The sequence below is a fragment of the Aotus nancymaae genome, unplaced genomic scaffold (genome assembly GCF_030222135.1).
Source record: "Aotus nancymaae isolate 86718 unplaced genomic scaffold, 86718_ANA_hifiasm-v0.15.2.pri h1tg000021l, whole genome shotgun sequence".
Lineage (NCBI taxonomy): Eukaryota > Metazoa > Chordata > Mammalia > Primates > Aotidae > Aotus > Aotus nancymaae.
Genome location: NW_026988433.1, coordinates 31496470 through 31523073, shown reverse-complemented (window position 1 = coordinate 31523073; position 26604 = coordinate 31496470). Strand labels below are relative to the sequence as shown.

General features: G+C 37.8%; 1 protein-coding gene across 1 annotated transcript in view; it reads left to right on the top strand.

Moving 5' to 3' along the window:
- Nucleotides 1-26604, top strand: part of UTP20 (UTP20 small subunit processome component) — a 115814-nt gene that overhangs the window by 36908 nt on the left and 52302 nt on the right. Inside the window, exons 23-31 of the mRNA XM_064379927.1 lie at nt 1030-1120; nt 2333-2418; nt 2993-3118; nt 12695-12861; nt 14813-15021; nt 20106-20249; nt 21416-21495; nt 25050-25276; nt 26275-26419. Of these exons, the coding sequence (XP_064235997.1) occupies nt 1030-1120; nt 2333-2418; nt 2993-3118; nt 12695-12861; nt 14813-15021; nt 20106-20249; nt 21416-21495; nt 25050-25276; nt 26275-26419 (1275 nt within the window). The remainder of the gene's footprint in view (nt 1-1029; nt 1121-2332; nt 2419-2992; nt 3119-12694; nt 12862-14812; nt 15022-20105; nt 20250-21415; nt 21496-25049; nt 25277-26274; nt 26420-26604) is intronic.

The following is a 26604-nucleotide window of genomic DNA, read 5'->3' as shown; positions in this document are numbered from 1 at the left end:
ATTATGTAGTTCTACCACAAAGACCCAGGGAAGGGTCAGATGTGGTGGCTCACGCCTGTAATCCCAGCACTTTGGGAGGCTGAGGTGGGTAGATCACTTGAGGTTAGGAGTTTGAGCCCAGGCTGGCCAACATGGTGAAACCATATCTCTAGTAAAAATACAAAAATTAGCCAGGCGTAGTGATGTGTGCCTGAAATCACAGTTACTCAGGAGGCTGAGGCAGGAGAATCACTTGAACCTGGGAGGCAGTGAGCCACGGTTGCACCACTGCACTCCAGCCTGGGCTACAGAGTGAGACTCCATCTCAAAACAAAACAAACAAAAAAGACCCAGGGAAGGCCCTCTGATGCTGAAAGATGAAAGTTTGCCAGACAGCTAGAACAAAGAAGGGCTTGTCTACTAACAGAAACAGTGGAGGAAGCACAGGGGCAGGAAAGATTGTGCCCAGCCTTCATGTAACTACACATTACTCTCCCCTTATCCATGGTTTCACTTCCCATTATTTTAGTTACCCACAGTCAACCACAGTCTGAAAATACTCAAATACGTTTCTTTTTCCTTCTTGGTAAGCAAGAGCTATGGTTACCTAAATCTGAACCTCTGTTGCCTGACATCTGTATTTACATCATGTGAAAGTGAGGGAGAATATATTCTTTTAACTTTCCTGTCTGCCACATAGAACCTAGACAAGTCATAATTCCAAACATCATATGAGTTCAATTTTGGAATATGTTATAATTCTGGTTACTTTCTTTCTAATTTTTGTTCAATTTAGCCCATTCTGAGCACATACTGAATGATTTTTTTGGTGTGGAGAACCTGAATTTCAGGGACAGGCCTGTCCAAGATACAGAATATCTGGAGAATAATTTCCTAAATGTAAATAACTAAGTCTTGTTTGTATGATTAACAGTGAAACTATAGGCTGTGTGTTTGAAGTTCTAGTCAGAATACAATTGTAGATAATGTCAGTTTAAGAAAATCTCAATTCTTTAATTCTGTAGCACTCTCTGTTTTCTTTCTATTTAGGCAATTAATTGCTCATTTGCAAGTTTTCTCTAAATTTTCAAATCCACGGGCCTTATATCTGGAATCCAAGTTATATGAGTTGTATCTTCAGGTCAGTAAAATAAACTTTTGACACTATAACTCTGTGAACTTTTATCTCTCATTTTCTTTGTCAGAGTAGCTTTTAGGTTTTCAATAATTGTTTGCTGAATAGAGCTCATGTCTACATTTTAAGTATTAAAGGTTTTTTTTAATAGACGTATTTTCTGTTATCTTGAGAAACAATTGTAGAACTAACTTGCTGATTTTGAAGGCATTTTGGGTGACTGAACATTGACTGGCTGTATTAACAGTGAGAATAGCAAAGCATGAATTGTATGATGGAGATTAGCTTTTAGAAGGAAGTAGGGTTTATACAAAAAAACAAGTGACTACTCTTCCCTTCTAGTTTAGTCAGACTTCATAAAGGACTGGGATTTCAGGATCTGTTATAGTCCATTGCAATCATAATTATGTGGCCCTGCATTTCAGATAAGCTTGCAGAAAAAAATTCATGTCAGAAATGAAGTAAGCATTAGATGTCATTCTAAGCCAACTGGGGAAACAAAATTTTCTTTTTTAATTTGGATGTTTTTCCTGGCATCTTATTGACTGTCATTACCTTCATAGGATAAGAGATTTTCCTTAGTACATGACCAGCCCAGTTGGCTTAAATTCAGATTCACGTGGAGTATCAGCCTCACCAGGACAGACAGTAGCTCACACCTCTAATCCCAGCACTTTGGGAGGCCAAGGTGGTCAGATCACCTGAGCTCAAGAGTTCAAGACCAGCCTGGGCAACATGGTAAAAGCACGTCTCTGCCAAAAACACAAAAATTAGCCTGGTGTGGTGGTGGGTACCTGTGGACCCAGCTTCTTAGGAGGCTGAGACAGGAGAATCGCTTGAACTCGGGAGGTGGAGGTTTCAGTGAGTTGAGATCACATCACTGCACTCCAGCCTGGGCAACAGAGCAAGACTCTGTTTCAAAAAAAAAAAGAGAGAGAGAGACAGAGAGAAAAGATTGGCCTCACCCCAAAGCTGGTAGTCTCAATGGCTGTGGGGTACAGGTGTCAGAGTTTTGTTTTCATTTTTTACTTTGCACATATTCTGTTCATCTTCCATTACTTCCAGGAAAATGTAGAGCTATTGTTAGGAATCAGCTTTAGCTTTCGTCTAAAAATTTAGAATTCAGGAAATCTAATTTAGCAAATAACCACAAGTAAATTGCTATCCTATGGTATATGTATCTATGACTTCATTAATTCTGTAAAATACTTTTCTTAGTTGTTGCTACACCAAGATCAAATGGTGCAAAAAATAACCTTGGATTGCATAATGACATACAAACATCCTCACATCCTGCCTTACAGGTAAGTTACTTGAAGCTTAAAGAACTGTTATTTCTTTGGCTGATTTTTATATTCATAAAAATCAGAAGAAACTCATAAGAGCTTCTTCTAGAATAATTTCTTAAAGGCATGGGAAATTTCTTTTTTCTGAGATCATATTTCCAAGCAAGAAATGAAAATGAGTGGTGTATTTGTTGGGTTGTTCTCCATAGATACTAAAATAGAAAATGTTCATTTTAAAAATATGTTGTAAGTATTATGTCATTTTCTTCTTACTAATATAATGCCATAAAATCTTGGTGGTTACTTAGAGAATCAAAGTCACTCTAAGAACTGAAGAAAGCTTTTTGTATCATGCTTTTTTAAACAGCTGAGTTATGGACAGAATCAAATCTCTTCTAATCCATTATGGCCTTTGAAATTTGAAAATCTGTTATTTTAGGAGTTTTTTTTTAAGATTTTCCTTTATGGATATCAACCACAATATGTACTATATACTGTATTTTAGTTATTACTCTTGCACATATTATTTCACTCTTGCATTCAGAAGTACTGTTGATAAAGTGGTAATTTGTGCTGTTTTCTGTTTTTAAAGGGAAAACTTACAAAGGTTGCTTGAAGACAGAAGCTTTAAGGAAGAGATAGTGCATTTTAGCATTTCAGAGGATAATACTGTAGTGAAAACAGCCCACCGAGCAGATCTGTTTCCTATTTTGATGAGGTATTTATGCTATTTAAAAACTGATTTTTAAAAAGTTAATAACAAACACAATTTTAAGTATAATATTATAGTTCTTTTGACAATTATAATAGAATATTTCACTTTCTATTTTTTTTTTAATTGCATTTTTCTTTGGAGATGGGTTCTTGCTCTGTCACCCAGAATGGAGTGCAGTGGCATGATCACAGCTCATTGCAGGCCTGACCTCCCAGGTTCAACTGATGCTTCCATGTTGGCCTCCCAAAGTGCTGGGATTATAGGTGTGAGCCATCACGCCCAGCTGCATTTGTTTTTTGAATTGTACCTTTGGGAGAAGTCATTGTTATAGAAACTAATTTTTGTTCCTAACATAAAGAAAGATCTTTTTGTTTATTATTATTTATTTACTTTTAGAGGGAGTCTTGCTCTGTCACCCAGGCTGGAGTGCAGTGGTGTGATCTCAGCTCACTGCAACCTCTGCCTCCCAGGTTCAAGCTATTCTTGTGCCTTAGTCTCCTGAGTAGCTGGGATTACAAGCATGCACCACCACACCTGGCTAATTTTTGTATTTTTAGTAGAGAAAGGGTTTTACCATGTTGGCCAGGCTGGTCACGAGCTCCTGACCTCAGGTGATCTGCCCACCTTGGCCTCCCAAAGTGCTGGGATTATAGGCATCAGCCACTACACCTGGCCCCTAATATAAAGAAAGATCTTACCATGGTATTATTGTAATAATAATATTAAAATTAAATTTAATATTTTCCTACATTTTACCGTTGAGATACAGTAGAAATAATTCACTCTGTTGTCAAAACAGCATGTGATATTTATTGATGTTATTATTCCTTTAGTTATAAGTGGTAGAGCACAAAGATGATCCATAAACAATACAAACTCTGTATATGCTGGGTATAAAGAAAAATGAAGCTTGAATCTTTCCTCTCACCAGCTCTGGAATGATGGAATGATGGGAATTAGAAAAATCATGGGATTGGGATTTAACAGATGTTTGCTTGTGATCCAGCCCTTTACTCTGTAGTTATATCAAATAGGGCAAGCCTTTTGGATTCACTGGGCTTCTGTTTCCTTAATAGAAGCTGGTTCACATATGCTCTGGGGCCTCTGCTAGTATTATCTAATGGCTCTGTTTGGTTCCATTTATAGCCAGCATTAAGAACTTCACCATAGGCCGGGCACGGTGGCTCACGCCTGTAATCCCAGCACTTTGGGAGGCCGAGGTGGGTGGATCACGAGGTCAAGAGATCGAGACCATCCTGGTCAACATGGTGAAACCACGTCTCTACTAAAAATACAAAAAATTAGCTGGGCATAGTGGCGCATGCCTGTAATCCCAGCTACTCAGGAGGCTGAGGCAGGAGAATTGCCTGAACCCAGGAGGCGGAGGTTGCGGTGAGCCAAGATCGCGCCATTGCACTCCAGCCTGGGTAACAAGAGCAAAACTCCATCTCCAAAAAAAAAAGAACTTCACTATAATAGACGTAAAAATATTTGAGTGAGTGAATGAGTAAAAATCCAAAATTACAATTATCGGTAGATTATAGAAACAATGAGAATAGAGATCAGAAATCATCTTATATCCAAGCACTCGAAAATAACCACTATCAACTTTATAATCTCAGAAACAATAGTAAATAGTAAACATCAGCAATACTAGTATATTTTAAATTTCTAAGAGTAAAAAGTAGTTACATCAAGTCCAGAGTAGTTGAATACAAGCTACCAAAAACATCTGAATAAACAGCCACACAACTTTTTAAAAGAAAATTGAGATTATATTTTATAAAATGTTTTGTAACCTTTTTTCACTTAATATTTTACAAGAACTTTCTTAGATCGTGAAGTGTTTGAAAACGTGATTCTTCGTCATATAGACAGGCCATCATTTAATTGTGTTGAGCATTTTGCCTGTCTCTAGTTTTTGTTGTTGTTTGTTTTTTGCAAAATAGAAATCTTATATTGAATACCTGTAAATCTTATTTGATTAATGTATTAGGATAGAGTCTTGAGAGGAAAATTGATGAATATTTCAAAACTTTTTGATATATATTACCAAATTGTTCTTCAGAACTACTTCTTTTCAACCATACATTTGAACCAGTTTATATTCCTACTGGCAAGCCAGGCACGGTGGCTCACACCTATAATCCTAGTACTTTGGGAGGCCAAGGGGGGCAGTTCACCTGAGGTCAGGAGTTCAAAACCAGCCTGGCTAACATGGAGAAACCCTGTCTCTAGTAAAAACTACAAAATTAGCTGGGCATGGTGGCAGATGCTTGTAATCCCAGCTACTCAAGGCCGAGACAGGAGAATCAGTTGAACGGTGAGCCAAGATCGAGCCATTACACTCCAGCCTAGGCAACAAGAGCGAAACTCTGTCTCCAAAAAAAAAAAAAAGAGAGAATCCGTAATATATTCCTACTGGCAGAGTAGAATGTCAGTTTCACACCATTTCAGCACTAGGATATTGTTTGTTGTTATTCATTTTGATTGTTTTAATTCTTGCTAATTTGTTGATGATAAATGGTACCGTGTTGTATGACTTAACATTTTTTAGATTTACTAGTTAAGATGAACTATTTTAAAAGATTATGGGTCATTTGCTTTTATTTTCTCATGAAATTTTTTTCATTGTCTGACAACTTATGTTGTCTAAAACCAGATAAATGATATTCCTCTCTGTTTTCTTCTCATTCTATTTATTTTGTTTATTTTATTCATCTGAAATTTATTTTGATATATGAAATGAAATAAGGATTAAACCTAATTTTCTTTCCAAATAGTTACCCAATTGTTTCAAGACCATTTCATTTAAAAAATCCGAACTTGGCCAGATGCAGTGGCTCACACCTGTAATCCCAGCACTTTGGGAGGCCGAGGTGGGAGGATCCACCTAGGTTAGGAATTTGAGACCAGCCTGGCCAACATGGTGAAACCCCGTCTCTACTAAAAATACAAAAAATTAGCTGGGCATGGTGGCACATGCCTGTAATCTCAGCTACTTGAGAGGCTGAGGCAGGAGAATCACTTGAAACCGGAAAGCGGAGGTTGCAGTGAGCCAAGATTGCACCACTGCATTCCAGCCTGGGCAACAGGAGTGAAACTCTGTCTCAATTAAAAAAAAAAAAAAAAAAAACTTGCTCTATTGATTTGAGAGCCTTTTTCTTGTCTTTCTCTCTTTCTGTCTCTCTCTCTTTTTCTCTCTCTCTCTCTCTGTCTCTCTCTCTCTATCTCTCTCTCTCTCTCTCTCTCTCTCTCTCTCTCTCTATCTCTCTCTCTCTCTCTCTCTCTCTCTCTCTCTCTCTGTCACTCAGGTTGGAATGCGTGGTGCAAACACAGCTCACTGTAGCCTCGATTTCCTGGGCTCAAGTGATCCTCCTGCCTCAGCTCCCCAAGTAGCTGGGACTGCAGGCACATGGCACCACACCCAGCTAATTTTTGTATTTTTTGTAGAGATGCAGCTTCACCATGTTGCCCAGGCTGGTCTCAAACTCCTGAGCTCATGCAGTCCACCTTCCTTGGCTTCCCAAGGTGCTGTGATTATAGGCATGAGCCACTGTGCCCAGCCAGAATGCCACTTTTACTATGCACTAAATATCCACGTATACTTGAGTTTTTTTATCGGCTTTTGATGGTTTTACATTAATCTGCCTTGTTCCAATTCTGCACTGGTTTCTTTATAATAATAATAAAGAACTTAAATGCATTTTTGTATATATCAGAGGAAGTCATCTCATTAGTCCTTTCTTTCCAAAATATTTTGTTTTTTTTTTTTCTAGAATCTAGATGAGCATTTACCCTTTTGATTTGGGGAGAAGTTGCATCAGTATGTTCCTTCATTTATTCAAATCATTCCTTTTTTGTAGTCTTTCAAAAAAGTGTTTTCATTTTATTACTACATTTTGTTGTTGTTGTAGAGAGAATTTTCCCTCATATTTTCTAGCTTATTTTTGCTACATAACTAATTATATATAAAAGCTATTGATTTTTGTGTTAATTATTTAGCCATCCACATGACAAAACTTTTATTAGTTTTAGTAGTTTTCAATGGGTTTTCTTGTATTTTCTCTATAAAAAAAATTGTAAATAATAATAACAGTCACAGATTATGTGAGTCCCCTGTTTGAAAACCTTTTGACATCTTATTTTACTCAGAATATAATAGAAAGTTCTTCCTACTACAGGGCCTGATATGGTGGCTTAAATGATATCTGTAACCATATTTCTTCTAGTTTACCACCTCGCTCAGAACCAACTTTAAATTCTTTGCACTTGCTCATACCCCTGCTCGGAAGACATGACAACTGACCTCTTATTCATTTGCTCTCATCTCAAATGTGTCATTATCAGCGATGCCTTCTTCAAGTGGTTTGAGCCTCTGTGGCCGGCCAAAACATTTTATACTGCTACTATTAAGGCATTATCTTTTTTCATTGTGTTGACATTTGTACTGAAAAGGCAAAAACAATGGTGGGTAAAACTCCTAGTACTTTAGCACATGAATCAAGATAGTGACCCCAAATTCTTCTAGTCATTCTTCATTGCCACATACTTGGGGTTATTTAACACACACACACACACACACACACCCCTGATGTATCTTGACCCTGACTACATGTATGACAAAGTGGGAAGAATGCATAAAATACTTTGCTGCACATGGGCTGTCTCAACAAATGACACCTATGTGAATATTTGATGTACACACTGAACTAGCTACTTTTTCCACAGATCACCATTTTTATTTTTAAGACATATGGACTAAGATTCTTTTCAAACTTGAGTATTTCACAGGCATTTTCTTGAATGTGAATGTGGTATGAATCCAGTAACTAAATTCTAGCATTCATGTAGAAATTGGGATTGGAGAAAACTCCTATCTGATACTGTGAACCTGACATCTTCCCAATGCTTAAAGACTTTTCTGTTGAGATGAGTAGTGATATTAAATGTTAATAAACAAATTTCTTTTTTTGGTTTGCAATAAAATGTGTCAGCATTTAGCATTTCTACATACCTTAGTAAACCATTATTTTCCAAGTAACTAATGCCTGTAATAGAATCATGTATGGGTAAAAGATCCATTCAAAGTGCAAGATAGATGGATTTTAGGGTTGGGGGAGAGATTTGGAAAATATAATTATTTTTACTAAAATGTTACTGATGTTAACATGTAGTAAGTTTATTGTGAATATTTTTAAATGAATTGATAAACCAATATATATATTTTTAATTCCTCAGTTTTAATTTCCAATACAATAACTATCAATAGGTAAAATTTACATACACAAAGCTCTTCGGAGATTTCATTAATTTTTAATAAAGAGATCTTAATAGACAGTTTAAAAACTTTAAAGTTTAAAAAGTTTAAAAACTTATTAAGATGGCTGATCACTAGCAGCTCGGGATTGTAGCTCCCAGTGAAAGCATAGAGAACGAGAGGATGCCACACTTTCAGATGAATTTGTGTTTTACGGACCAGGAGATTCCCAGTGGAGGAGCCCCACGGGTTGCCAGTGCGACTCTTGTGGCCGGTGCGGCGGTTTTGCTGGCGCCTTGGTGCTGCAGTTCTTGGTGCAGAGTAAGCGTGACTGGGTCCCCTTTTGGCCGACGTTTGGAGCTCTGGGAAGGTAGAGTCGCCTATTCAGCTGATTGAAGGATGGACTCAAGAAGGGAGCCAGACCGGAGATTCCTGGGCAGAAAAGCACCATCAATCTTAACACTGCTGTTTTGGCCGGCGCAGTGGGTTGCTCAGATTTCGGCACTGGGAATCAACAAGTTGGACGTCCCCTCAGAGACCTAATTAGAAAGTTGATAATTACAAAGACGACAGATGGATACATTTATAATGAAGGGAAGAAACCAGCCTAAAAAGGCAGAGAATACCCAAAATCAGAAGGCCTCTCCCTCTACAGGGGATCATAGTTCCTCATCAGCAACGGAACAAGGCCTGATGGAGAACGAGTGTGTTCCATTAACAGAAGTAGGCTTCAGAAGGTGGATGATAAGAAACTTCTGTGAATTAAAAGAACTTGTTCTAACCCAATGCAAAGAAACTAAGAACTTTGAAAAAAGGTTTGATGAAATGCTAACGAGAATAGACAATTTAGAGAGGAATATAAGTGAATTAATGGAGCTGAAAAACACAACACAAGAACTTCGCGAAGTATGCACAAGTTTTAACAGTCGAATTGATCAAGCAGAAGAAAGGATATCACAGGTTGAAGACCAACTTAATGAAATAAATCGAGAACACAAGATTAGAGAAAAAAGGATAAAAAGGAATGAGCAAAGTCTCCAAGAAATATGGGACTGTGTGAAAAGACCTAATCTATGTTTGATAGGTGTACCTGAATGTGACGAAGGGAATGAATCCAAGTTGGAAAATACTCTTCAGGATATTATTCAGGAAAACTTTCCCAACCTAGTAAGGCAGGACAATATTCAACTCCAGGTAATACAGAGAACACCACAAAGATATTCCTCAAGAAGACCAACCCCAAGGCACATAATCGTCAGATTCATTAGGGTTGAAATGAAGGAGAAAATACTAAGGGCAGCCAGAGAGAAAGGTCAGGTTACCCACAAAGGGAAGCCTATCAGACTTACAGCAGATCTCTCATCAGAAACCCTACAAGCCAGAAAAGAGTGGGGGCCAATATTCAACGTCCTTAAAGAAAATAACTTTCAACCCAGAATTTCATATCTAACCAAACTAAGCTTCACAAGCGAAGGAAAAATAAAATCTTTTGTGAACGAGCAAGTACTTGGAGATTTCACCACCACCAGGCCTGCTTTACAAGAGCTTCTGAAAGAAGCATTACACATATAAAGGAACAACCAGTATCAGCCTTTCCAAAAATATACCAAAAAGTAAAGAGCATCAACATAATGAAGAATTTACATCAACTAATGGGCAAAACAGCCAGCTAGCATCAAATGGCAGTATTAAACTCACATATATTATTATTAATCCTAAGTTTAAATCGACTACATCCCCCAATCAAAAGATACAGACAGGCAAATTGAATAAAAAGCCAAAACCCATCGGTATGCTGCATCCAGACCCATCTCACATGCAATGATACACAAAGACTGAAAACAAAGGAGAAAGATTTACCAACCAAACGAAGAGCAAAAATAAATAAATAAATAAAAAGTAGGAGTTGCAATTCTCGCCTCTGATAAAATAGACTTTAAAGCAACAAAGATCAAAAGAGGCAAAGAAGGACATTACATAATGGTAAAAGGATCAATGCAACAAGAAGAGCTAACAATCCTAAATATATATGCACCCAATACAGCAGCACCCAGATACATAAGATAAGTTCTTAATGACTTATAAAGAGACTTAGACTTCCACACAATAATAGTGGGAGACTGTAACATCACATTGTCAATATTAGACAGATCAACAAGACAGAAAATTAACAAGGATATCCAGGACTTGAACTCAGACCCGGAATAAGTAAACTTGATAAACATTTATAGAACTCTCCACTTCAAATACACAAAACATACATTCTTATCAGTACCACATCACACCTATTCCAAAAGTGATTACATAATTGGAAGTAAATCACTCCTCAGTAATTGCATAGCATTTCATAGGTTTAAATGAAATATTGGTTGACTGCTTGTTTGTTATTTTCTTCCCTTATTCCTTCCTGTCTCCATTGTTAAGCACAATTATTGGCATAAAAGAGGTTTTCAATACCCATTTTTAGACTGCATTCTAGCCTGGGCAATAAAGCAATACTCCTGTTCTCTCCCTCTTTGTCTTCCTTTTTCTTTCTCTCCTTTTTTTTCTTTCTTTCTCTCTTTCTTTCTTCCTTTTTGTTTTTCTTTTTTCCTTTCTTAAAAAAAATTTTTTTTTCTATTAGTGTCTTTTTTTTTTCGAGATTGAGTTAAAAAAAAAAAAAGAAAACCTGCACCTGACAATGCAATGGATGGGAGTAAATTGGGGAGGAAGCAGTACAAGCCCTACCTGAATTATTAACAGTGTACCAACCCTGCCCAACTTGCACTACCTCACTCAATCCTCACCACTTCCTAAGGTGCTTTTACCATTTCATTTTACAGATAAGGGAACCAAGGCTCAGAGCAGTAATAAGTGTGCCCCAGATCACACAACCAGTGTGGCGCTGGGATCCTCCCAGCTAGTCTGATTGTAGGGCCAGCACCGAAGACCGCCTAGACCAGCCTTCCTCAAGTCAGCGCTTGAGCCCTGCATGCTAATTTCCCACTGTCTAGGTTGAGAAGTAGGGGGCATGGAAAGAAGGAGAATGATACTTGGCAAAGATGATTTCTCTAACCTACTAATCAAGGGGAAAGACTGACTGGAAAAAGATGGTTTGAGCCAAGCTTCCCCAGGGTTGTACATCCAGCCAGCAAAACCCCAGACTCTCATGAGCACATACCAAGTCCTATGAAATGATCCTCCATATAGACCAGCTGCTTTCAGAAAAAAAAGAAAAAAAAAAAAAGTTTAAAAACTAATGTTTTTGAATTTTGAATATTAAGTCAATACTTTTTTATCATGTTAAGAAAGTAGCTTTTATTGTTATTTGGAACTTTATCAGGAGTGGATGTTAAATATTATTAGAGTGCCTATTGAACATGTATTAAAATGATCATGTTAACTTTTTACCAGGAACCATTAATCTGTATTAATCTAGTAGATTTTACTAATGACTCTTTATTGCATTTTCTGGGGCAATCCTTATTTGTTTTTATTGCAGCACTGGATACTATAGTTACAAATGTTGGTATTTTATCTTTACAAGCAATGTAGTTTTATCGGCATGTAGTTTTATTTTTGTTCATTACCCCTTCCCAATATCACAGTTATGCCACATTCATGCATAAGAAAGACTGTTTCCTTCTTTCTCTATGAAACTTCATAGCATAGAAATTATTTTTTTCTTTGAAATTTTAAAAAGTCCACCTGTAAAACTACATTAGCTTCATGTTTTCCAATAAGTATTGGTCTTTGTGGGTTTTCTTCTTAAGTTCGTTTTGTTATGTGTTTTTTTTTCTGAAAATTAGCACTTTTTCATTGAACTCTTTCCAGCTTCCTTATTTTACTTATAATTGTGTTCTCTAATTTTCTTTTAATCTATATAGTCTCATTTTCATTTTTTCTTGATTACACTTACCTTTGACTTGCCTATTTTTTTCTCCTGTAACAAACCAGCTTCTAGCCTTTGTCCTTCCTGCTTCCCTTAGTCTTCTTTTTTGTTTTGTTTTGTTTGAATTTTTAAATTTTTTTGTGGAGACATCGTCTCACTAGGTTGCCGAAGCTGGCTTTAAACTCCTGAGCTCAAGTGATCCTCTGGCCTCAGCCCCTCAAGTAGCTGGGACTACAGGCACATATCACGGCACCCAGCTCCCCTAGTCTTATTTTGTTGTTGACTTTTTTCAGTGTCTATGTTACATAGCTAATTTCTGTTTTCATATTTCTGTGTTTTATAATACATCCCTTTAAATCTATTGAGTTGTTCTTCTAGCCTTTTAGTAAACAAAACAACTCATTTTCTAATTAATATGCAAACAGATAATGTGCTTTTGTCTTTTCAGAATCTTGTATGGGCGAATGAAGAATAAGACTGGGAGTAAAACTCAAGGGAAATCTGCTTCAGGCACCCGCATGGCCATTGTTCTGCGGTTCCTGGCCGGGACCCAACCTGAGGAGATCCAGATATTCTTAGACCTGCTGTTTGACCCTGTGAAGCACTTCAAGAATGGTAACTATCAGCTACCTCTCACTCCAATACCTGCTGTCTGCAGTGGACTTCTCACATCTCAGCCTACATTTCCCAACCTTATGGGCATCTTTCTAACAGGGTTGTTCCTCCCAACCTTGATGGCAATCTTTTTGCTGAAGTGCAGTTCATTTTAAACTTTGATTGAATTAAGTGAAACTGAGCATTGGCCCTGGGCATTATCGGCATTCTTGTGTTAGAGCCCTGGATGAGAAAATGTGTATTTTTTTACTGCATATTAAGGCCATTTGAAAAATGGTGAACACTTACCCATATAGCACAAAGAATAGGTTGCTTCTAAGAAATTCAAAGAACACTGCAAATTAATCTTAATTGTTTGGCATTTATTCATTCCCTGAGTCAATCATCTATTCAGTAATGATGTATTGAATACCTCCTGTGCCCTGGGCACTCTGTTAAGTTAAAAATAGAAAAGTACAATCTCTGTCCTCAACCTCATAGTTGAGATGAAAGGATGTAATCATGTATACTTCAAGCTAGAGTGCTCTGTGGTATATAATGTGAGTAATTATTAATAACAGTAATGATTGACATGTACTGAGTGCTTACTTTATGCCAGAGGTCATGGCAGACCCATTTACTTATAACTCACTTGATCCTTCAGACAACCAACCACATGAGCTGTTGTGATTTGATTGTCCCCGTTTTACACATGAGGAAACTTAGGCTTAGAAAGGTATTTCACCCATGGTAACTCAGATGAAAAGTGAGTGGGATTCAATCCCAGACATTTCTGGTTATGAAATCTCTGTTCCAGTCCAAAAATTGCTTTGCTTGAGGCCAACATAGAGAATTATTTATAGGGTATTCTGTTGCATTTGTTTTTGTATTTTTTCTATGATAATAGGTCCACTGTTAACTGGTTTTCACTCAGTATAATATTGCCCTGTGAAGGACAATATTGGTTCTGATGAATGACAAGAAAATGCTTTTGTTCAATGTATAACCCCCGCTGTAGGAGGAGGGTAGGTATAGATGATACTCTTATGGATGGCCCGACTGGGTGTATGAATCCATAAGCTCATGATCTCACATCAGATGGTTTGAAGTAAAGGTCAAGCAATAACAATTCATATCTTTTCAGTAAATTCTGAAATTAATAGGGCAGCATCTGTTTATAAGGGACTCTGATTTTATTTATTAACTAGGGGCTACAAGAGAAATAAAACTTGATTCTCAGCCTTCAAGGAACTTGTAATACAGAAAGGTACTTTCAGTGAAACTGCCAAACTCAGCAAAGCTAAGTGAAATGGAGAATAAGAAAAGTGTATAGAAAGTTATCAGATGGAGGGCCAGGCTCAGTGGCTCATGCCTGTAATTGCAACACTTTGGGAGGCCAAGGAGGGTGGATCACCTGAGGTCAGGAATTTGAGACCAGCCTGGCCAGTATGGTGAAACTCTGTCTCCACTAAAAATATAAAAATCAGCTAGGTGTGGTGGTGGGCACCTATAATCCCAGCTACTTGGGAGACTGAGGCAAGAGAATTGCTTGAACCTGGGAGGTGGAGGTTGCAGTGAGCCGATATCACACCATTACACTCCAGCCTGGGCAACAGAGCGAGACTCTGTCTCAAAAAAAAAGAAAGTTACTAAATGGAATAAGAGACTATTCGTAACTCAGGTTTTGAGGGATAGTGTAAAGAAATTGGATGAGAATTAGGCTTAGAGACTTAGTTCTGTCACAGATTTCTTACCCTCTTATTCCTTAGTTTCTTCATCTCTAAAATGGGAGCAGTTAAACTTGCCTTATCTAGCTCATGGAATATTTGATAAGAATCAAAAAGAGATAATATATAAGAAAACAGTAGAAAATACTGTATTCGTGAGGGAAATGGAAATAACACTACAATTATAAATAGTAACAAACTAATATTTTACCTTTGATGACCTCTCATCCTCTTTGTTTCATTAGGAGAGTGCCCTTCTGCAGTCATTCAAGCAGTAGAAGACTTGGATTTGTCTAAAGTTCTTCCTTTAGGTCGTCAGCATGGTATCTTAAACAGCCTTGAAATAGTATTGAAAAACATTAGTCATCTGATCGGCGCATACTTGCCGAAGATTTTGCAGATATTGCTCTGTATGACAGCAACCGTATCACACATTCTTGACCAACGAGAGAAGGTGAGAGATTCACTATAGATGCTTTCTTCTTGGGCTAATGGGTGTCTGTGTTTTACCTGGGCATTTGGGTTGGGCCTGATTTACTAACACTCTTCCAAGTTAAATCCTTATGCAACCCTTTTGAAAGTATCTTTTAAAAAGTCTTCCACCTAATGGGACTCTTTGCTGTTATAAATATTTACTTATGACTAGAAAATGCAAATTGTATCAAGTGTTTTGTTGTTGTTGTTGTTTTTGAGATAGGATCTCACTCTGTTGCTTGGGCTGGAGTGCAGTGGCACGATCTTGGCTCACTGCAGCCTCCACCTCCTGGGTCAAGTGATTCTCCTGCCTCAGCCTCCCAAGTACCTGGGATTACAGGCGCCCACCACTGCGTCCAGCTAATTGTATTTTTAGTAGAGACAGGGTTTCCATGTTGGCCAGGCTGTTCTCAAACTCCTGACCTCAGGTGATCTGCCCTGCTTGGCCTCCCAAAGCGTTGGGATTACAGGCGTGAGCCACCATGCCTGGCCAAGTATATATTTTAAAAAGTAGTGAGTGGGTTAGTTCTCTGTGTTTCTCAGGAATCCAAGACAAGTGCTTGAGCTGATATTTCTTAGATTTTAATTCCAAAAGCCTAGAAGTGTAAGGTATCTTCCAGAATGGCTGGAGAATGAAGAGACCACTGTTACCTTCAGCCTTGTTATTGTAAGAGTTTCCTGGAAGTCTTTAAAAAGTAAATGCTTACCTACAATAAGTGCAGTATTTTGAATAAATGTCAGTAACAAGATGGGGCAAGATAAACCAGCTGGCCAACTGCCAAAAGGTGCTCAGGAAGTGCAAAACTATTTATGTTTTGTTGAAATAGATCTGTGGACATGAGTGTACTCTTTGGAGTTTAGGGAAATAGTTCATAATGTCTTACAGACTGAGGGCTTTTGGGAGAAAAATGCAACTTGAAGTAGAGCTCCAGACTCAGATTTCTGCTGTTGACTCTCAGTTAATTCCAAATAGGCACAGTTTTAATTTGGCAAAAATTCATTTCATTTGATTTCTAGATATGCCCAGTGAACTACCTCTCAAATACAATCATGATAAGTGAAAACTGACTGCCAAAATTTTAGGCTACTGGTTTGGGCTATGCATGGATGTGAATCTGCTTTAGGAATGAAATAATATTCTCTGATAACCAAGATACAGAGATTTAGAACGTTTCTTCCATTTTGGTAGGGACCATTTTGTTTTTCTTGTTCTTTCATTCATTCCTTCAACAAATGTTAATTGAGCCTCTACTATGTGTCAGGTGCTGTACTAAGCACTGGGAACAGTCAACAAAGCACACGGACATTTATGTTCATTTATTTGTTCATTAAGCAAATAAATAAATGAGCACCTATTGAGCACCTGCTGTGTCCCAGACATTGTGCCAGGTGGGGAGTGAGACATGTGAGGACTCAGTATATGGGGAGAAAAAGTATAAATAAATATACACATAATTAGAATAATGGTCAGAGGGAAGTACATTCTGAGAGGAAAATACAATGAGGAGACCCTTCTGCAGGTCCCTGAGGCTCATTCTCTGTGTGGCTGTTGTTGAGATTCACTTGGGGACAGCTAGCCAAATATTAGGGAAAGTTATAGATTAGTCTCTAACCTTTTGGAAGGCTGAAAGGTTTTACTGGGACAGGCCGAAGGCGGCTGATTCATTATGTTAGGGAAAAGATAGAGACGATAAAGGCTTTCCCGGTTTAAATCTGTTTACCTCACATCCCTTTGTCTCTACTCTGTTTACTCATGTAAACTTTGTGCTGGATGGTCCTCTCAGGGGGAGATCAAAGGGGAATTACCCAGTAATAGTGTTTACTCTGGGCCCAAAACCTAAGGTTTTTATCATTGGTAAAACCGCTCTTTTAACCATGTTAATTATGCACAAGCATGTTGACTTAGAACCTCTGTTACAAATAAATGTGTGGATGTACAGGGGATCTTGATCCCTGGTTGCAGGTGGTCTTGACATGTTGTAAGAGTCACTTAAGCTGAGGATGAAGAGGTAGGTCGTGCAGGCTCTATCGGACCTTGTAGGCTATGACGAGAGGATGAATTTACTTCTAAGGATAATGGAAACTGCTGAAAGGCTCGAAGCAGGTGAGTGATAAGGTAGTGTTTTACAAATACAGCTTTGGTTGCTTTGTGGAAAAGGGGCTGTGGGAGGCCAAGAATGGAAGCAGAAAAGTCTTAGAAAGTTCTTTCTCTGTTATATAAGAGTGTAATAAGGGCCATGGGAGGAATTAGGTGAGAATCTGTTTATGCCTTGTAGCAAGTGATAGTGACTTTATCAGTATATGGATATATTAAATTGTGAAAGGTTTGCGGTCTTATAAAGCCTGTGTAGTTTCTTCACGTTTTTGGTTGACTTAGAAGTTACTTAGCAATGCAGCCTCGCTCATAAGTCAATAATTAGTAACTCAGAGGATTATTTATGTAATTTCACAATTCATTCGTTAATGAGATGTTAAGCTTGTTGACAGATACGAACTTTCTTATATTTTCTTTTGAAATTCTTGAACCCATCCAAAGAATTCCTTAAAGTGAATTATTGCACAGTAGTTTTGCTTAAGTGAGTTAAAGTTCTACAATTATGTGCTTGAGCCCAGTTATATATTTACTTTTCTGTGTCTTCAGGGCATTGATTGGCATTTAAAAATACTTGAAAATTGTTGGTTTGGGGGAGTTTTTGTACATTTAAACAACAGTGTAACTTATAAAAATACACAAACTCAATCATAATGACTGTTCCTCTAGGAATTATAGTCTACGATTGCTGGTTTTCAAGGTTTTTCCTCTAGTTTATTCAACTATTATTGAGTAAATTGGGCAGCTGGCACTTTAGTTACAGAAATGAATAGAATATACAGATTCTACCCAATGGGAAGGGTGGAGATGGGTGGGGAGTGTCTGTTTGACGTCATGTTTGCAATTGTGAGTTTCATATTTGCTTCAGATACCATGTTTTTTCAAATATCAGAGTTAATTTTTTATCTTTCACCAAACTTGATGCAGCTGATGAAAATATTGCTAGTAGAATTGAAGCAGAGCAGAATGACTTGTAACTACATCACCTTGTGCTTGCTTACCTGTCATTTCCTTTGTAGCTTGTGTAATGAGATAATTAGCTATGATAAGTAATTTTCCTATTATTTTTCTTCATGTTATCTTGGCCATAAGACTTGATATTCACTGTATGAGAGCATTTGTATTGTATTTATAAATTGCAAAGTGGCTTTTAGGTTTTGATGTAGGTAATTAAGATGATATATAAAAATAAATTATCACTTGTATGTCTAGAGCCCACAGTTTACTACTAATCAAGTGAGAAAACAATTAGGAGTTGAATCTTCTCCCATTTATTTTATTTAACATTCTGTGCTAGGGAAAAATCCTTCTGAGGTCCTTGTCTCTCCCCTGCTTGGCCTAAAGCTCTTCATTCTTTAGTACCTAGTAGAAATCTGCCTATTTCATGAAGCTCTATCCTTCTGAAATTTGTAGTAATTTCTCCTATTTAAATATCTTTGGCATTTTCAGTCTCTCACATACACTCAATAAATTTGCCTTTAATAAGATTTTCAGTCTAATTGGGGTCAGGACCATGGCTGGCATGCCACTAAAGCCATTAGTAGGGACTCAATAAATTGTTCTACTCTGAGCCTGAACAAATTGTCTGCATATTTGTGATTTTATAACTCCCAGGGAAGGAGATACCAGTGAAAGTAGCAATATTTGTTATTTTAAAGGTTTGCTTTTATTTCACACTCATTCCAGCCGCTATGCCTCTAAATAGACAAATCCTATTTCTTTCTAAATTGCATTTTTCCTTCAACTATGTATGTTGATGGCTCACGCCTGTAATCCCAGCACTTTGGGAGGCCGAGGCGGGTGGATCACAAGATCAAGAGATCGAGACCATCCTGGTCAACATGGTGAAACCCCGTCTCTACTAAAAATACAAAAAATTAGCTGAGCATGGTGGCGCGTGCCTGTAATCCCAGCTACTCGGGAGGCTGAGGCAGGAGAATTGCCTGAACCCAGGAGGCGGAGATTGCAGTGAGCCGAGATTGCACCGTTGCACTCCAGCCTGGGTAACAAGAGCGAAACTCCGTCTCGGGAAAAAAGAAAAAGAAAAAAAAACTATGTATGTTGAGATCTTCCTATCCCTTGATTCAGTCACCTCATCCTCTTGCTGTACAAAAAGTATTTCACTGTATGGAAAGATCATAAATTCCTTAACTAGTCCCGTAGGCTAATTTTAACAAGAATAATTTATAACTTCTAGTCTTAAAAAAAGTAAAATAGTATGAAAATAAATAGAAAAATGGCTTTTATTTGAAATGAAGTTTGAAATGAAGATTTAATTTTTTTCTCCTAATATAAGCTATTATGATGGGGGGAGAAAAAAAGTTGTCTGGGTGTGGTGGCTCATGCCTGTAATCCCAGCACTTTGGGAGGCTGAGGAGGGCTGATCACAAGATCAGGAGATCAAGACCAACCTGGGCAACATGGTGAAACCCCATCTCTACTAAAATACAAAAATTAGTTGGGTGTGGTGGCATGTGCCTGTAATCCCAGCTACTCAGGAGGCTAAGGCAAGAGAATCGCTTGAACCTGGGAGGTGGAGGTCGCAGTGAGCTGAGATCACACCACTGCACTCCAGCCTGGCAACAGAGCTAGACTCCGCCTCAAAAAGAAAAAAAAAGTTCTGCTTTGTTTAGAATGTTCTGTTTCTGGGAAGAAATCAGGACTTTACTTAAGAAAGTAAAGCAATGTAGAATGCAAAACAACTATTCCAGTTCTAATAGTGTTTTTTCTTAAGGATAACTAATGTGACTACACGGTGTGATACTGTTTTAAGACTCTGCTTTCTTTTCTTGTTCAATGAGAAAAGTAAGACAGTTGGCTTGGTTGGTATTCCATGTGAATCAAGTCAACAGATTTAGTAACAGGATTTCCAGTTTGATTTTTAGCCACCGAGCAAGAGTGCCTCTCTGAGGAATCAAGGATAAAAATGATATATATGTTTTTTTTTTAAATAGAAGATCTTTGTTTTACAGATACAGCTGAGATTTATTAATCCATTGAAAAATTTAAGACGTCTTGGAATCAAAATGGTAACTGATATCTTTTTGGATTGGGAATCATATCAGTTTAGAACAGAAGAAATTGATGCTGTGTTTCATGGTGCAGTTTGGCCCCAGGTAAACCTTGATTTCTGCATCTGCCTGTATACCTTGTGCTTTTTCCTTTATTACTAACTCACCAACATAGCTACCACCCAGACATGAATGCGTACCCTGATCTTTTCTTTTACATTGAGCCCTTCTTTCTGGAAGTTTTTAGAACACTTTTCTTTGCCTTCACTCCCATCTAAAACTCAAGAGTTAGTTTCTGCTATACCTTGGCATTTACACTTAAGATTCAATTGAATATGAATGTGTCTCTTAAGCAACTGTAACATAACCTTTTTTTCTTTTTTGAGACAGTGTCTCGCTCTGTCGCTTAGGCAGGAGTGCAGTGGCGCAATCTTGGCTCACTGCAACCTCCACCTCCCAGGTTCAAGAGATTCTCCTGCCTCAGCCTCCTAAGTAACTGGGATTGCAGGCATGCATCACCATACCCAACTAATTTTGTATTTTTAGTAGAGATGGAATTTCGCCATGTTGGCCGGGCTGGTCTTAAACTCCTGACCTCAGGCGATCCGCCCACCTTGGCCTCTGAAAGTGCTAGGATTACAGGTGTGAGCAACTGCGCCTGGCCTGTAACATGACTTTTATAGCACCTCACATAGCCTTACCTCTGGCTTTTGACAAGCATGAGGGAAAATATGCAGGTGTTTTTTATTACATACTTCCTTTTTTGATTTCTCTGGTTGTAATCCCTTGGAGATGATAACTGGTGTAGGTATAGACTGTAGGAGAGATTTGATTTTAAGAAATGTTTCGGTTGGGCATGGTGGCTCATGCCTGTAATCCTAGCACTTTGGGAGGCCGAGGTGGGTGGATCATCTCAGGTCAGGAGTTCAAGACCAGCCTGGCCATCATGCTGAAAACCCATCTTTACAAAAAAAAAAAGAAAAGAAATGTTTCTAGGTGCTTGAGGTCTCAGTCATTTCTGACACTCTGAAACCTCAAATACCAGTTCCTTTCAAGTGTCTAGCACTTCCATGCATCACCTTTGCCATTTTTCCTATGTAGATGTTCTTTTGGATTGCTTTATACTTTTTCTTATTCTGTCATTTGGATATTAATTTCTGTCCCTTGTCATTTTCATCCTCCACTGTGATTTCTTTACCTGTTTGTTATTTGTGGTTTTTCTATAGTTCAGTATCTATATTTGGTATTCTGTTTTTTACTTTGTCTCCTAGATCAGCAGGCTTGGATCTGAGAGTCAGTATTCTCCCACTCCTCTGCTGAAACTGATTAGTGTCTGGAGCAGAAATGCAAGGTATAATCTTTCTTTTTTCCTTCTTTAAAAAGGGCAGTGTTTTAGATGAATCTGGTTAAAGCAGTCCAGGGACTATAATAATGTAATTTATAATCTTTCCATACAGTCAACTACTTTAGGTATAGTTGAAAAGAATGGGGCAGCTGAGTAAAAGCAAGGAAAGATCTCAAAATACATAGTTTAAAGACAAATACGGCCATGCACGGTGGCTCGTTCCTGTAGTACCAGCACTTTTGGGGGCACAGGCAGGGTTGCTTGACCTTAGGAGTACGAGACTACTCTGGGCAACATATAAGACCTTGTCTCTACTGAGAGTCAAAAAAATTGGCTGGGCATGTGGTGCACGTCTGTAGTTCCAGCTGCTTGGAGGCTGAGGTGGGAGGATTGCTTAAGCCCACCAAGTCATGGCTACAAGGAGCCATGACCATGCCACTGCATTCTAGCCTGGGTGAAAGTGAGACCCTGTCTCAAAAAAAAGATAAATTGCTTGACAGTATATATAGCATGATCCAGGAGTGTATCTGTCTGTATTAATATGAAATTAAATACAAGCTGTCTAGAAGGACACATGAAAACTGCTAACGATGTGACCATAGCATGTGGAGGTTTGAGTGGACCAGAGCAGGGAGAGGAGACTTTTCATAATACATCCTTTGGACTATTTGAATTTTTTATAATAATTTAAAAGGAAAAATAGATAAAATAACATCTTACAAAGTAATGAAAATTTTAGAGTATTTATTACAGCTCAACCCAATACATTTTTTGTGATTTTTACAGTTTGATTGAAACTTGAAAATTATAAGTATTAGAATTGATAGAGATGTTCTTACAATGTATGTAATAATTATGTCAGCAGTTTGATTTGGCCTGGCAAAGGGAGAAACAGAATGTGAAACACACCAGCTAGTTATATCATCACATAAATATTATCATTTTCTGCATGCTTGCTTAAAAATAAACACGGGCTTGTAATTGGCATTCTATGTCTTTTTACCAGTTCCCTCTGAAAATGAGGAAAACCTCAGAAGCTTTCTCAATTTTCTAGCCCATTGTCTTCTTTGTGAAACTCCACCTAAATGTATATTCACCTCATGGTCAGAGAAGGTTTTATTATTGATTCAGTGATGTTAATATCCTAGTCTTCATTTTTACAAAACTGGAATCATACTGTATAACTGGCTTTTGATTTTGTTTTTTTCATAAATCATTACATCATGAACATTTCTTTATGTAATTAGTCTTCAAAAACAAACGAAAAACCTTGACATTGTCTTCATCAGAAAAACTTGTTTATTTTATTAATAATAAATTCTCTACATTTATTCCCCAATTTGACACAGCAATTTTATGTCTTTATCATTAGACATTTGTAAGCAACACTTCGTAGGCATGCTTGAGAAATGTTGTATAGTTTTGTCATTTCTATGCAAATAAGCCATGAAGGGCTTTCATCCAAGAAGACTTTACAATAGAGACTCATTTTTATATTAGTTGGGTCTTTATTCAAGGTATTGAGCCACGTGTTGGATGCCACTTCATTCTCTTCTGCAATTTCTCATTATTTGGTTGGGGAAATAAAAGCATAGCAATGGAAGAGTTCAGCAGCAGAACCTCTTTTTCCCTTTTATACTTAACACTTACCTGAAAGAAATCTCTGGAAGGGTTTACTTCCCTTGGAATCCACATAGCAATAGATAGGCATATGAAGTTGTGTGTGGAAGAATTAATGAATGAATATTTCAGAACCTTTTTGATGGGAATGTTACTTTTTAATAAAAAATGTAGTTAGATTTTGCAGTGTAGTTGCAGTTTACATAATGTCAATCAGAAATTAAAACAGATTTTTCATCTAAAGAGAAGTCTAGCATTTTACTAGCTTATAAGTAAGTTTAAATTGTCTCATAAATTAGATGAACTCGGGACAACAAAAACTTACTAACTAGGGTGAGCATATACTTTTTTGTCCAAACTGAAAACTCCTGAGGGTGAAAAGATACGTAATAAATAAGTCAAAACAGCTGATGTAAGCTGGGACTTCTGAGGCCCCTCTCTCAGCTGCTGTGGTTCTAGTCACCACAGCCCCAGCATAGCACAGTCTCTTCTTCCTTCATGCTCTTTCCAGCTCTGTGAGGCCCTGTCATCACATGCTGCCTTTGTCGTATTCATCTATCTTCATAACTTATTATCTGCAGCTTTTTCAGGGCAAAGACCATTTCTCATTTATTACTCCACAGAGGGTTACACGTCTTAATCCATGTGTAGTTGATAATCATTGCATGTTGTCTGAGTGATTGGAATTGCTGATTGAGCCATACTTGTTAGCATGTAGTATGCCCATTGGACTGTGGCAGCAAGTTATGCTGGTCAAGGGAAAACAGTTTGGTCACTGGGAAGTTACATTGTATTTGAATGGGCTCTTGCTAGGACTTTACTTGCAGTTGAAAGCTGTTCTCTTCCCTTTTCTGCTAGAAAAAGTTTAAGACAACAAAACAACGTGGTGGTTAAGAGCAGTCTTGGAAGCCACACTAACCTAGCTTCAAATCCTAGCACCACACTGTGTTCTTTTGGTCAGGTTGGCCTCTGAGCCTCAGTTTTACCACCTGTAAAATGGATATAATAACAGACCTACTTCATTGATAATAGAGATGATAGTATAGTGTCTTGTGTAGAGCCTGCCCGTACTATGCACAATATGTGTTGGACAAAAAGATACATGAATTGAACCTCGCAGAACTTTTCTGTCAGTTTGTCAGTGCTAAGTATGTTAAAGTTCGCAAGCTCTATTTCTTTCCAGTAATAATGAATCGATAAAGCCAAACTATCTGAATTGTTTCTGTTTGACCTTCCTGCTAATTGTTAGGATTGCATTTCTGACTGAATCAACTGCTGGTTTACCCTTGGCTGGAAAGCCTTTGTCTCTCTGCCCTTGTTGGTGCATTTCCACTAGGAGGGATATTTATAACTTTTATGTGAGTCTTTCATTATTGAGGATGGATTCATCCCCCTCTCCCAGCATTGAATGTTGCATATCCTAATCAACAAACACTTGTTTGGTCTGTACTCCTAACTCCTACATTCAAGAATGTAAGGTTTTATGTGAGTGTATAAACATTCATCTTCTAGAAAGTTTATAATTGAAAAATAATCTGTTTTCAATAAGCCTCTTTTAGAAAGAGCTTAGACATTAGAGTTAGATTGTGATTCAAATCTAAGCTCTATTACTTATTAGCTCAATGGCTTTGGACAAAATCTGTTTTTTCATCTGTAATGTGGGGATAATGACACTACCACATAGAGACGTTGTGAGAATTAAATAAGAAATATATATATAAAGTGCCTAAGTAATATGTTTGTAAGGTCATTCTTAAAATTATTATCCATCAAATTTTCGATTATAAAGTAATACCTCTTTTGAATAATCTTCTTAATGTTGATACACTCACACATATGCATATGTGTTTGTTAAACTCAGTGTGAAAATTCATATGGACATCTTTTTAGAAGTGAACATATTGAGAATAAGATGATTACTACAATGTTTTTTCTTCCAGATATTACCCTTTGCTGGCTAAACAGAAGCCTGGGCACCCGGAGTGTGATATCCTGACTAATGTTTTTGCAATTCTCTCAGCAAAGAATCTTTCTGATGCCACAGCCAGTATTGTGATGGATATAGTTGATGACCTTCTTAACCTTCCAGATTTTGAGCCCACAGAAACTGTTCTGAACTTGCTGGTAACTGGATGCTTATACCCTGACATAGCAGAAAACATAGGTGGTATGTATGCTGACAAGCAGGTAATTCTTAGACTTCTGATGTAGCAATTGTTTCCTCAGGAGAGAAAAATAATCCGTACAATTTGACTCACTTGAGAGCTTATGCTCATAAATTTCTTTTCTCTGGGAGGTAATGCTAATTTATGTAAGCTGAGTTTTCTTTGCAGTTATAACAATAGATTATTTACTCTCCACGAAGTCTCAACTATCCTCCAGGAAATTATGAAAATGATTTCTACTGTCATGTCTCTACATTCTTCTTACCATATAATCCCAAGTAATTCCCTTATTATTACCAAAAAATGGTTTAAATAAAGCCTCAGGGGTCTCTTAAATAAGTTCTTTATTTAGCTAGTAACATAGCTATTTTTAATAAGAAGAAAGTTATTGGCCAGGCGCGGTGGCTCACGCCTGTAATCCCAGCACTTTGGGAGGCCAAGACAGGTGAATTACCTGAGGTCAGGAGTTCAAGACCAGCCTGACCAACATGGTGCAACCCCGTCTCTATTAAAAAAAAAAAAAAATTAGGGCCGGGCACGGTGGCTCAAGCCTGTAATCCTAACACTTTGGGAGGCCGAGGCGGGTGGATCACGAGGTCAAGAGATCGAGACCATCCTGGTCAACATGGTGAAACCTCGTCTCTACTAAAATTACAAAAAATTAGCTGGGCATAGTGGCGCGTGCCTGTAATCCCAGCTACTCAGGAGGCTGAGGCAGGAGAATTGCCTGAACCCAGGAGGTGGAGGTTGCGATGAGCCGAGATCGCGCCATTGCACTCCAACCTGGGTAACAAGAGCGAAACTCCGTCTCAAAAAAAAAAAATAATAATAATAATAAATAATAAATAAGAAAATAAGAAAAAAGAAATTTATTTGGAATAGAAATTTAAATAAATGTTTGTAATGATTGAGTGCTTTTCTTGTCTATCATCATGAAGGTATTGTACAATTATGCCTTAAGAGAGTTTAAAATCAAAACATTAATCACTATCTATTTCAGAGTCTATCACAATAGGAGGAAGATTAATTCTACCTCATGTACCTGCAATTCTTCAGTATCTCAGCAAAACCACAATAAGCACAGAAAAGGTGAAAAAGAAAAAGAACAGAGCACAAGTCAGTAAAGAGCTTGGCATTCTTTCAAAGTAAGTGATATGTTGATACTTAAAAGACAACGTTACCATCCTTGGTTTTAACTTTTTAAAAACATTATTATCTTGGCTGGGCACGGTGGCTCACGCCTGTAATCCCAGCACTTTGGGAGGCTGAGGTGAGCAGATCACCTGAGGTCAGGAGTTCGAGACCAGCCTGGCCAAAATGGCGAAACCGC